General features: G+C 39.0%; 1 protein-coding gene across 1 annotated transcript in view; it reads left to right on the top strand.

The window, feature by feature from the left end:
* PPA2 (inorganic pyrophosphatase 2) overlaps positions 1-10,777 on the top strand; it is a 37,305-nt gene extending 26,528 nt beyond the window's left edge. Inside the window, exons 9-12 of the mRNA XM_074147339.1 lie at positions 1,168-1,253; positions 2,772-2,841; positions 9,214-9,253; positions 10,307-10,777. Coding sequence (XP_074003440.1) covers positions 1,168-1,253; positions 2,772-2,841; positions 9,214-9,253; positions 10,307-10,335 — 225 coding nt within the window. The 3' untranslated portion in view covers positions 10,336-10,777. The remainder of the gene's footprint in view (positions 1-1,167; positions 1,254-2,771; positions 2,842-9,213; positions 9,254-10,306) is intronic.
* Positions 10,778-12,883: the final 2,106 nt, after the last annotated feature.

The raw sequence follows: 12,883 nt of genomic DNA on the forward strand, positions 1-12,883 counted from the left end.
TGCTTTGCAAATCATGTCTTGCATAGTCTATAGACTATTTTTGGCAAAGAATCACAGGTTCTTAATGAGTGATATGAGTGATGTCCATGTGTCAGCTAGTTCAGCCTGCAGTGTGCTATCAAAATTATAAAATGCCTTCTAACCAGCACAGCCAACTTTACATGTTTTGTCTGGTTAAAGAGATGCCCTGACTCCCCTCTGCACTAAAACTGTCTTTTAAATCAATCAAATGTAGAGTTCTAATGCTTGATAACCTGATCTCTCCCCTGTTCTCCCAGGAACTGCTCTTAGAGATTTTCCTGTTCTGTAAAGCAGAGTGTTGCTCCATAGCGACAATTTAACGGTATATCCCTGTCAGGCCGTTGGAGTTCAGGCTTGAGGCACTAAATGCCCCGAGATAGCTGGGTTGGGAGCACTTGAATAATTCTCAAGTATTTCTAGAGACCCAGGATGTGGCGAGGCGGTTGTGGCTGTGCTCCAGCAGCTCTGGTGAAGTTCACTGTGTTCCAGTGGCACTTTGCCAAGTCATTCCTTATTAGGAAATGTGAATGTTCTGTTGGCAGCTTTTTGCAAACCAGTCCAGATACCATCATCTGGACACTGAGGGCTTATTTTACGTTATTTTTTTGAAGCTTTTTCATCCGCCCCTCGCCCCCAATACTACTTTTGTTTTAAACAAACAAAAACTGTTAAGCAGCTGACATGTTGCATTGTTGCAAATGCTTAAGTATATGATTGGGCAATTAATGAAGTAAATGCAAATTTTGCCACTAGAGGAGAAACCTTAACTTTGACCCTGATGTGCACGCGTAACAGAGGAGTCATAGCTCACACACTTTATCCCATTTAGGACCTGGTACAGTTTTCTACAGCTGTAGGTGTCTGCTTAGCATCTAGTGCTGATTTCACTTTTTTTGTGCAGCCTTCGTGTTTTCTGGCTGTGGACTGAGGGAAAGTCCTGAATGTGTTGCCAATGGATTTGACAGATAGTGAAGTTTGTTTCTTTTCATAAAAAAGGGTGTTATATTTTCCAGAAATTTAATGAGGCCTCAAAGGAGGCCCCTTAAAAAACACACGAAACAGTATGTTTTAATGAACTAGTTCTGTGGCTTTTTTTCCTGTTTAATAACATTTTAAATCATAAAACTTTTCCTTGATGTAAACTAGGATTTTGCTGTTGAAATTATTAAATCCACCCATGAATACTGGAAAGCTTTGCTTCATAAAAAAGCTGATGGAGGTACTATTAAGTGGTAAGTATCCAGTCATGTATTTTCCTCTTTGTATTGTGGTAGTACTGGTGGTATTCAACATGTGGCAGCTGTGCATGAACTGCTTAGTTTTTTTATTTTGAGATGACAGGAGTACTCATGGTTTTGATTCATAATTAATTGATAGCAGACTATGATTGACTAATTGCACCTTATATGACAATGATTTACTGGTAAGTAGTTCCAAAAATATATTGATTATAGAAAACATAGATTACTTCAACTTTTGAGAAATGGCCTCAGAGTGTTTGTTCGGGATGATTTTGGGAGAATCTCAGTATCCCATGCAAATCCTCTTGTCATTGTTTATTCCATCCTTCCATGCTGCATTGCTGTGATACAGAATTCTTTTGCAGCTTAGCATTCTGGATTTTTTGGCTCTCTGGAATGAGAGAACCAAATTCTCTCAGTAATGTAGGAAATTCTTTATTAGCGTTGGGCCTGATCTAAATTAAAATGGACTTTATTAAGCTCTCTGAACTGATTTGCTTTGGCAGTTCTGGCACCAGAGGCCCTGAAGAGCAGGCAGGTATCTTTCCCTGGTGCTTTCCAAGGGCCGTAGAGTGCCATTACCAGAGGGCAAAGGCTGTGGGGGAAGCTGTGATCAGATACTCACTGTTGTCTTCTACTTTATTGGGAAAACGTGGCTTTCTCTCTCTTTCTTTAAGCTGATTGAACACCTTAGCAGTTGGACAGGTTCTACTTCAGCATGGCAAGAACACTGTACTATAATATTAAAATTTTGGTCTTGATGGTTTTAGAGGCACTTTGAACTTCGTGTTTATGAAATTAAAAAATAATCAAAATTGCAGTCTTGCTTTGGGGAATTGAACTTCTTGCCATTAACTGTGTAGGACCTTAAAAACTCATGACCAAACTCTCTTTGGGTGTGAAAGGATATATATTCGTTGGGAAACATTTCTGCAAAGTATTTGGTCCCAGAGTTAGTCTGGTCTCTGACAGCAGTACAGGTATCCAGAATTTTGACCTGTTTTTTCCTTCTTGTTAGATACTGCAGTCAGGTTACTGCTAACCAAGGGTGTCTTGCCACAGAATCTGGCCAACCTTCAAGGCACAAGAGATGGAGGGGTAGTCACACCATCTGTGCTAGCCCATTTCTTAGGTGTTCTTCAACTCCCTCGGGAAGTGCCAGTTTATCTGTGCTGCCTGTTTTGGGGGGGGTTTAGTTTCTTCACTGTGGTCCTCTGAACTGTACCCAAGTTAGCTGCCAGAAGCACTGAGTGTGAGCACTGCTTGCATTAATATAGAATGTATAGCCCCAACCCCCCCCTCAAACCCAAAGGAACAAAGAACGCCCCTCCACCCCTCCAATCCCTTCCAGCATTACTGGTTACATTTGTGTTTTTGACTTCTTCATTTCTTGCAGATACACATTTCTGAGCTCTGTAAGTGAAGGTGGTTTTTTTCCATAGGTACTTAATTGTGTGTGTCTCTTTTTTCCACTGATTGATAAAACATGTTTTTAACTTTATTTTTCAGCACAAATGTTCTGGTGAGTGGCAGCCCATTTTGTTGCAGTGAGGAGGATGCCCGATCGATTGTACAGTCGGTAAGTTAGATAATATTTACTTTTTTCCGCCACCCTTTTTTTAAAGTGATTAATATGAAAAGAAGATTCAGAGCTCCAAAACTGAAATAAAGTAGCTAGACTGAAGTTGTCCTTAAACAAAAATTTAAGACAAAGTGAAAGGAAGAGCACAAAGGTTGTGGGGGAAATGTAAGCGTTATAATATAAACCTTTCATTGCAGTGGTCCAATTGTGCTTTCTGGCAGCTTCATTAATGTTCTGGTGGGTTTTTTTTTTTTTTTTGCTTAGTTTTTTTTTTGCTCCCTCTGCAGTGCTGTTTCTTCTGATCCTGAATAGCAAGATGGACTGCTATTTGTATCTTGCCTGCTGTCTTCTCTGTCTCCCCTGTTGCCATGAGTTACCACCCAGTGTTAGAACTCATTGACTAGATGACTGTAGTCCCTAATCACTAAAGGGATCCTTTGTTTGTCTCCTTGCATAATTAAATGCATTGCTATAAGAGAGGGGGATGCTTTTCTGAATGTTTCTTAAAGAATGCCTGTCATATTCCTAAAATTAACATAAAATTAAAGCATGCAGGTTTCCTATTCAGGCAAGAAAAATGTCCTGCAGGTCTGACGCTTTCAAGTGTGAATGCTAGTGGAGGAGAATTTCTTCCATTTAAAAATAAGCTAGTTTGGGTGCCAGAAATTAAGCAAAGTTACCAGAAATTATATGGGGAAAAGTACCCTCAAGTATTAGTGGTTTTTTTGTTTTTTTTTTTTAACATATGCCATGATTGAGCCTGTGCTCACGGCCACATGGGCATGGCAGGTATTATGTACGTGTGTGTCACTGCCTGGGCAGCCAGTGTTTTGCCCCAGTAGTCACAGTAGTTACACAAGTTCAGGTGTCAAAGGAGGTGCCATCCACTGTCTGTGCAGTTAACAGTCCAACAGAACTTCTACTCAGAATGTGTTGTCCTGGGTGGTGTTTTGTCACAAGCCAAGAAGACTGTCCATTGCAAAGAAATGTTGGTTTAATTCTGTAAATTTAATTTAAGTGTCAAACCTACCTGGTTTTCCTGTTCAAGTCTCTTGCTTTCAGCATTTCTTTAAGAGTACCTTTATGGTTGCATTTGTGAATGTTGATTAATGAGACTGTAAGTTTTAAATGAAAGAAAAACTCATTTTGGAATTTAAATATATTTTTAGACAAGTCAGTCACAGCTGCAAGCAAATCTTTATCTTCCCTGTACTTTCAAATTTACAGTAACTTTTAGTGAGTGTTTAAATGCAACTAAAATTTCAAGTTCAGCCGTATTCGGATGGTGACAAACCTGCAAATGTTTGAACCTTTTGCGTTCAGTGCTGTTTGCACTTTTTGAAGTGTGTAGAATAAATAATTATCTGTTTAAATCAGCAGTATCCATTATTTTGTCTCTTAATAACAAATCATAATTTTTCTTCTTTTTCGGGGGGAGGTTAATAAAACAGGTTTATAAGACAGGTACCTTGTCTAAAATTCTAATGTCTTTTTTATTATAAGTGCTTGCCACCTTATCAAGTAATATCACTTCCTGGCTTTTTTGTGCCTCACATTTTCTTTAAATGATACTGGTTTTGTCAAGTTGTCATCACATGCTCCTTTCCATCATTCTGTTTCAGTTCAGTCTAAGTATTCTAATTGTGTCTTATGAAGCTACTGTCTCTTGGTACTTTTCCGACAGGGAAGAGATGCAATACTCTTTGCAATACTGTTCACGCTGCGTGCAGTTTCCAATCTACAATAACTAAAAAAGTAAAATGCTCTTGAAATATGAATGGTGGACAATCAAACTCTAAATATAAGCAGGGAGGTTGACTTGCACATTTTAAGCAGGTATCTTTTTGTCTAGTACACTACACTGCCCACTTTGGTTGTCAGGCATTCATCTCTTTCAAACTGAAGTGAAAGTACGTGAGTGTTGGCTGCAGAATTTTAATGGCTGTGATAATTTTAAATGAAAGCTGCCTGTGTCTGTCAGTCTGGGTTTTTTTTTTGTTTGTTTGTGGGTGTTTGTTTTTTTGTTTTGTATTTGTTTTTAAACTAAAAGCAGACACATTTTCTTCACGTTTATGTCCATCTAGTAACTTCTGGATAAAAACAGAAGAATGAAAGCTGAAGTAGAGTTTTTGTATGCAGGTACAGTGAGAAACATATTTCAGCTACTGTAAAATTTCTGAGCTACTAGGGCGGTGAGAGCTGGTTCCCTACAATTCTGTTTATTGGGTCAGACTCCAATTATGGAGTTTTTGAGTGGGTGATAATTGCCTTAAATCAGGTATATTGAGTTTTCAAGAAAAAAACCAAGACAAATCAAAGCAAGCAACCCCCAAACAAACAAAAAAGAATACCCCAAAAGGCAATGTTCAGTATTGTAATGAACAAATTTTTATGGTGAGCGAGAGAACTATAACTAAGAACCAAATGGAAAACAAACAAATCCTTATCAAATGCTTGCCAAATTGTGCACAAATCAGAATTTCCTATAGATTTTGATTGGGTAGTTCCAAATATAACCCTCTTGATTTCAGTAGGATTTATTGTGCTATTATTTGACCTTTCATTATTTTACAGATATGGGACTAGAATGGCTTGTCTGTGTTGGGGAATTTCCACTCCACTGAGTTAGCTTCTAGACAGCGGGCATGTGTACTGTCATCAGTAAAGGTGGCAAAATAGGAATGATTCTACAGTTGGTGAAGTTGCCGTGTCCAGTCAATCCCAAAGAGATAGAAGATAATCTGTGCATGTGGGAATGCATACTGAACATTGGAACCAGCCAAAATTACACCAGCCCCCCTGCAGCTACAAATTCGGTTGAGTTTTAACACTAGATGGTGAAAATTTCTAGTGTTCTCTAGCCTCTGAAAATTGTTTCATCTCTTTCTCAGCTCCAGTGTTAGCCTATGTTGAAAACTAAACACAGGAGGAATACAACTTTGTAGCTGAATATATTAGCGTTAAGAGTTACTGTTTATTTCAGGCTTTTAAGTGTTGCCATCTGTAAAGCTGACCAGGACAGCCAAACCTTTGTTTAACATTAATCCTGAGCACTGCTTGCTCATTTGCTCTGTGAAGAAGCTGCTGAGGACTTTGCAAGTTGGAAAATCTCCAATACAATCTATATTTAGTTAGTAGAGCAGTGTTTCTCAGATTTATCACATAATTCTTCCCTTATAGTACTAGAAAGTGAACTAGGAAAGCTTTGCTAGATGAGGTCTCTTTTGATAAAATGCAGAACAGTATCTTACAGAGGAAAATACGTGTCTTTTCCTGATAATTTTAAAATCTCCAACAAAATTTGAATCTGTATACTTAATAATGTGTTTCACATTAATTCAGATCTAAGCAGGAAAGTCTGTTACCTGCCTTTCTCCCAACATGTTTTCTGTGAGGACATTTCCATTTGGGACTTAGTAGAAGTAGAATTATCTGTTCAGTGGCCAGTTGTGAAACAAAAGATGGGTGGGGTTTTTGCTCTGGGTTTTTTTTCTTTTGTTGTTTTTTTGTTTGTTTGTTTGTTTGGGGTTTGGTTTTTTTGCGGGGATGTGTGTGTGTTGGTTTTTTAAATTATTTTATTTAGTTAGGTTTTTTTAAACAGTGTTCCAAATGAAAGTATTTTGTAGTGAAGAGATTCCTAGTTCAGTGGGATGAGTTTTTGATCTGTTCCTGGTGGGAAGGTGCTGAGTCCTTACCTTTCTGAGGTAATTATCAGACTTCCTGAGCAATTATCCCAGAAGCGGCAGACACCTGTTTATACATGGTCACCACTGGTTCTCCCTGCCTTATGAGATACAGATTTGGTTTTACTGGAAAGAGAGAGCATGGTCTGGTGTTAAGGCCTGGAAGGTGCTTTCCATAGAGTGCAAGAGCTCTCAGTCCCCAGGTGTAAGAAATCGGGAAAGCATGGCAAGAGACTGGCATGGATGAGTCAAGACCTGCTGATCAAACTAAAGGGCAAAAAGGAAATGCATAGGCAGTGGAAGCAGCACAGGTGTCCTGGGAAGAGTGTAGGGGTGGGTTCAGGAAGGCCAAGGCATGGCTGGAGCTGAACCTGGCAAGGACACAAAGAATAATAAGAAGGGCTTTTATAGGTATGTCAGCTGCAAAAGGAAGGTCAAAGATAGTGTACCGCCTCTGATGAACACGACTGGCAAATTGGTAACAACAGACAAGGAGAAGGCTGGAGTACTCAACAACTTTTTTGCCCCAGTCTTCACTGGCAATCTCTCTTCCCACACCACTCAAGTGGATGGACTGCAAGGCAGGGACTGGGGGAGCTAAGTCTTTCACATTGTAAAGGATCAGGTTCATGACTGCCTGAGAAACCTTGACATAAAGAAGTCTGTGGGACCTGACAAGATGCATCCCAGAGTCCTGAGGGAATTGGCTGATGTAACTTCCAAGCCAGACTCCATGATACTTCAAAAGTCCTGGCAGTCAGGTGAAGACCCTGGTGACTGGAAAAAGGGAAACATTGCACCCATTTTTAAAACGGGTAGAAAGGAGGACCCTGGGAACTACTGGCATGTCAGCCTCACCTCTGTGCCTGGGAAGATCATGGAACAGATCCTCCTAGAAGTTACGCTAAGGCACGTGGAGGACAGGGAGGTTATTCGAGGCAGCCAGCATGGTTGCACCAAGGGCAAGTCTTGCCTCATCAACCTAGTGGCCTTCTGTGATGGAGTGACTACATCAGTGGACAAGGGAAGAGCTAGAGTCTATCCGGACTTCTGTAAGGCTTTTCACATGGTCTCTCACAACATCCTTCTCTCTAAATTGAAGAGATAGGGATTTGATGAGTGGACTGTTCAGTGGATGAAGACTTGGTTGGATGCTTGCATCCAGAGGATAGTGGTCAACAGCTCAGTGTCCAAATGGAGATTGGTGACAACTGGTGTCCCTCAGGAGTCTGTATTGGGACCAGTACTGTTTAATATCTTCGTCAATGACATAGACAGTGGCATCAAGTGCACCCTCAGCAGATCTGCAGAGGACACCAAGCTGAGCAGTGCGGTTACACGCCTGAGGGACGGGATGCCATTGAGAGGGACCTGGACAAGCTTGAGAAGTGGGCTCATGTGAACCTCATGAGGTTCAACAAGGCCAAGTGCAGGGTCCTGCACCTGGGTCGGGGCAACCCCTATTATCAATAAAGGCTGGGCAATAAAGGGATTGAGAGCTGCCCTGCTGAGAAGGACTTGGGGGTACTGGTGGATGAGAAGCCGGACATGAGCTGGCAATGTGTGCTCGCAGCCTTGGGCTGCATCAAAAGTGTGGCCAGCAGGTCAAGGGAGGTGATTCTGCCCCTCTACTCTGCTCTAGTGAGACCCTGCCTGGAGTACTGTGCACATTTGTTCTCCTGAAGCTTCAGACAGCTGTAAGCCCTACTTTTGAGGTTGTTTCTTTTTTGCATGGTTCATCTAAGCAATTATTCCTGGGGTTATCTGCTTAGGTAAGTGTAATTAGGGTGGGTTTGTGTCATGGCAAAGGGCAACATCCACATGGTTTTCTGTGTTTGATTTGTGTGTGCGAGTGAGTGTGGTAGGATTCTTTGCCCTGAGATGCTCTCTGCTTCTTTCCCATCAGTTATATCAGTTGGAAAACTTGTCTGTTTATGAGGAGTTGACGGAAGAGCAGTGGAGGATTGTTGCTATGCAAGTAACGAGCATCTTTGTTGTGAGGCAGGTTGCTTCCAGCTGGTGTTAAAATTGGCTATAATTTTTGTCCTTTAATAGGACAAGTTATGCTGTGTAATACTGGAATTGAATTGTGGTGTATTTGGCACGGACCTGGACTTACAGACCTACATTTTAAAATGATTTGTTACTGTCCACAGAACTGAATCCTACGCTGTGAAAATGTGGCTGTAAAAGAGTTTAATTACATATTTTTTAAAATGTTTATTTGTATGTTTGCATATATGTAATGTAAATTGTGTGTATATATATATTCATATGCATACCTTTCTACTGAAACATATATAATAATGTAATTGGAAAGGCATTTTTACTCTTCCGCATGTAAACAGCAAATCCTGTTAACCTCAAAGACAATACAGTAGGAAAATACCCTTTACATTAGGTAAGACGTTAATCTGTCACTCGTTATTAGTGTGTTTGTTTTGTCATTTATGAGCAACCAAGAAATTTGTACAGTAGTTATAGAGGGGGGAAGGAAAAGGTGGGGGGTGGGAAAAAGGGAAAGTCTTTAATGTAGAGCATCGTCCTCTGAGGTCAACAGAAGGTTCTGTTTTTATTAATACCTCTTGACTTCAGCAGTAAAATAGCTTTGAGTTTGGGTGCTACCTGTGAAACTTCAACTAAACACTGATAATGTTGGTTTGGTGCTTGTTTGTTTTCTTTTTAGGCACCAGTGCCTGTGAATGGAGATTCTGTTTCCTCAGAAGGTACATTTTTCCCCAAATGCCACATGATTTCTTTAATCTTTTGCTTTAAAAATTGACATAAAAACTGTCATGTTGAAAAAAGGTGGTTTTGTGCACACGTGAATGATAATAGTTATATTCTGTCAGACTGTAATGCCTGTCCCCTGTTAAATAGAACACAGGCAGAAATTCATGGATGGTTTGTGGGAGGAGATTACTTTTGAATATGAGTGAAAGTGTAGTCCACATAAAAAGATCAGAAGAGTAAGGTTTTCTGTCACCGATCATGGAATACAAATGCATGATATTTATGCTATTTGAAGGAGAAAGTTTGCTTTGCCTTAGTTTTTGTCATTCCTTACAGTAGCTAACTAATCAAATAAACAGCTCCTTTTCCTAAAAGTGACATAAACATACTTAATTTTCAACTAAAGACGAGTTCTAAAGACAAAATTCTCTTTTGCTGTTATGACTGTTTTTCATGTTAACAGAACATGTGTTTTTCATCAAGAAATAAGAATGCATCATACCTTTCTGTTTTTGTTAACTACTTTAAAAAAAAAAATAGATTTTTCTACTGTCAGGGACTATAGAGAAGATATACGTGCTTTCTGAGATGCAGGGAGTTACAGAAGCTCAAAGACAAACTTAGTCATGAGTCGAGTTCCAGATTGTTTGTAACATCTGTGTAGCCCATGTCATGGGAAAGCAAGCTGAATTCCATTTGCCCTTATATGGCGTGCCAATAAATAGCATTTATTTACTGAAGTATTGCATCTCAGACCTCTGACAGACAACTGAACATAGTCTGCCTGATCTTTGATGTTTTCCAGGGATGGTCATGTCAATGTTGTAACCTGTTGCAGGATTTTTTTAGCCAAGCTGTTAAAGTGAACAGATGCTATTTTGAGGCTGTGCTTTGAGGCTGGGGATAGAGCTCACTCAGAAGTATTGTTATGGGAGGGGAGATAGCTGAAAGGGCAGAGTGGTGTTTTTTTCAAGTGTTTGTGCCTGGCTTGTTGTATAGAACTAATGTCATTCTTGATGTGTGTTTGTTTTTTTTTTTTTTTTTAGTTGATTCCTGGCACTTTTTTCCCAAGTGATCGTCAAAGTGTTGCGAAGCTGCATCATCAAATCTTAAAGTCATCCCTTTTTTGAAGTCAGGCAAAAGCAGTAATTGTTGGGTTCCTGTTGAAACAACTTTTCAACTTGTGTAAACTTTCTCTCATGTAAATAAACACTGACATTATTAAATTAATGTTTCCTTTCTATATCTGTCTTTGTGCAGGGTGGAGCAAAGGGAAGAAGACTTGCGTGCTTGTTTGTTTCTGAATGTCAGAACTCCAGAATTGCGCTCTCTACTCATGAAGTGTAGTATCAAATGAGATGGGAGATAAGGTGTCTTCAACCCTATTCACCATATTTTGGAATAATCCAGCCATCAGGTGCATAGAAGACTGTGTTAATATGTATCTTAGGGCTTTTCTGGCCACCCTGACTGTAATCCTTTTCAAGTAGACAATTATCTACTGTAATAGGCTTAGCAGTTTACCGTGTTCTTTAATATGTGACTGCACACTTTCCTGACTTGTATGCACTTTTGTGCCTGGTTGTCTTTGCACGCTTCATAGAGTTATGAGCAGAGCTACTTGCTCTAAAAAAACAAATACAACTTCACTCCAAAGAGTAATTCAACTAGGAAGGGCTAATTCCATAACAATTGAAGTAAGGATGCATGTGTGCTCTCTGTACTACATCCTGTTTTGATAACTTGTGTGTTTCATCACACAGGAAGGACTTTCCTTATGGAAAACTTCCATTTTTAGAATTGTATATGACTGAAGGTTTTTGATAGTTCCTCATTCAGTAAGACAAGATTAATAGAATGTAAAGAACTGAGCTTTGTGCTTTCACGGTAAAAAATATGCCACTTTTTCTACTGCAGGTTTGTATCTGACCTGTCTGTACCTAGAGTGTTCATTTAAAACAAAACAAAAAAAGCCAGCTGTTAGGTACAGAGATAATGATAATATAGATGGCTTTATCCAGCTTGAGACAAAAGGTGAGTTGTTTTCTTCATATGATGACTGAAAAAAAAGGTTAATATTGCTGACACATGATGGAAATGGAAGATAACTGAAAAAGTTAAGCGGTGACTTGCTATAGAGGACTAACTTTTCCTTACAAAGAATAAGTTATTAGTACGAAATTCTTCACCTTTGGGAATGTCTCTTGGATTTTAGGAGATGATTTTCCTGGTTTAGAGACTTTTCTCTGGAATATTGCCTAGTTTATAAGCACCAGTCACTTGGGAAATCTCAGTTTGGGCCTCAGCACTTCTGAGTAAATGGAGTTCTCCTGTCTGCATAGTTTTGCATTGTTTTATACACAGAGTTCAGGTGTGGTATGAAAAATGCCACATAAACCTCAGATATTAAGGAGTACGTTTTTTTTTTTTTAAACTCAAGAGATAACGTTATTTCCAACATACATTTACAGTACTGATTTTCCATACTTTATTTTACACTTTAGAATTCTAAGTACATGCAGCATTATACCTACAGAGATAATAGCCTTATTTTTTTTCTAACAGAGTAAATGTTTCCCTGGTGTCTTGAGTACATGTGCAGCTCCTCGCTGTGGGGTTACTCTGGTTTGAGGTGAGCTCTTTTAGAGTGCAGAACAGCTGCTTTATTTGCCTGTGTGGTGGTATATCTAGGAGGCTTACTGTTTTGTATAGTGCTTAGGGGCAGCTGGACAATGAAGTGCACTGTGTAAAAATCAAATTATCTTCTGTATACAGGGGTCACTGCTGTCTTTTTTTGTTTGTTTGCTTGAGACATAGACTGACAAGTTGGGCACATATCAAAAACAAGTATTGATTATAAACATACCCATGCTGAACTATCAAGAGCAGGTCAGAATTTGCTTCATTTTTAATTCAAATAATTTTAGTAGTGTTTTTTAATTTATAACTATTGAAAGCATGTGGTTAGGACTTCAGAAGGAGAAATGAATTTCTAGATCAGATTAGACTTTTTGCAAGAAAGTAACAAATAGTAATTGGGAAATCTGAAAATTGAAGCAATTGGAAATGCCCAATACCATCATAAATTTGAAAATGTTAAAATATTTCTTACATGTAGAGTGTGTAAATAGATGTTCCTCTTGTCTTCACACTACTTTCAACATGTATGTATGTACATTTTTGAAGGTTTTTCCCAAGTGGGACACTTTACCTTTGCTGCTAAAATGTACTGAATGCTACTGATGTGGATTTCAGGAATGAAGTGTAATGAAATAGCTTTGGAGAGAATGGCTGCTAGTAAGAGGATTAGGGGGATAGGACAGAGAAACCAGAATATATTTTTTCAGATCTCCTCAGGAAAAAACAAGTCTGTGCAATAAACACATTCTTTTATTTTATTTTGGCTTTTTTTGCAGGCTGGGTCATCTGTTAGTCTGTATTTATATGCCTGTATTTTTATATTTAAAATTGGTTTTATTGTAGGTTGAAGCTCAGTGTAGCAGTGTTGGATTCTTGATAGTTTTATGGAAAGAACTTTTTCATATCTGATACTAATATCTCCTGGAAAGATGTCTTGAAAAGACATAAATATTTCTTTTTTCCCCAGGAAGTAAATACATTTT

Source organism: Numenius arquata, chromosome 5 (genome assembly GCF_964106895.1).
Source record: "Numenius arquata chromosome 5, bNumArq3.hap1.1, whole genome shotgun sequence".
NCBI lineage: Eukaryota > Metazoa > Chordata > Aves > Charadriiformes > Scolopacidae > Numenius > Numenius arquata.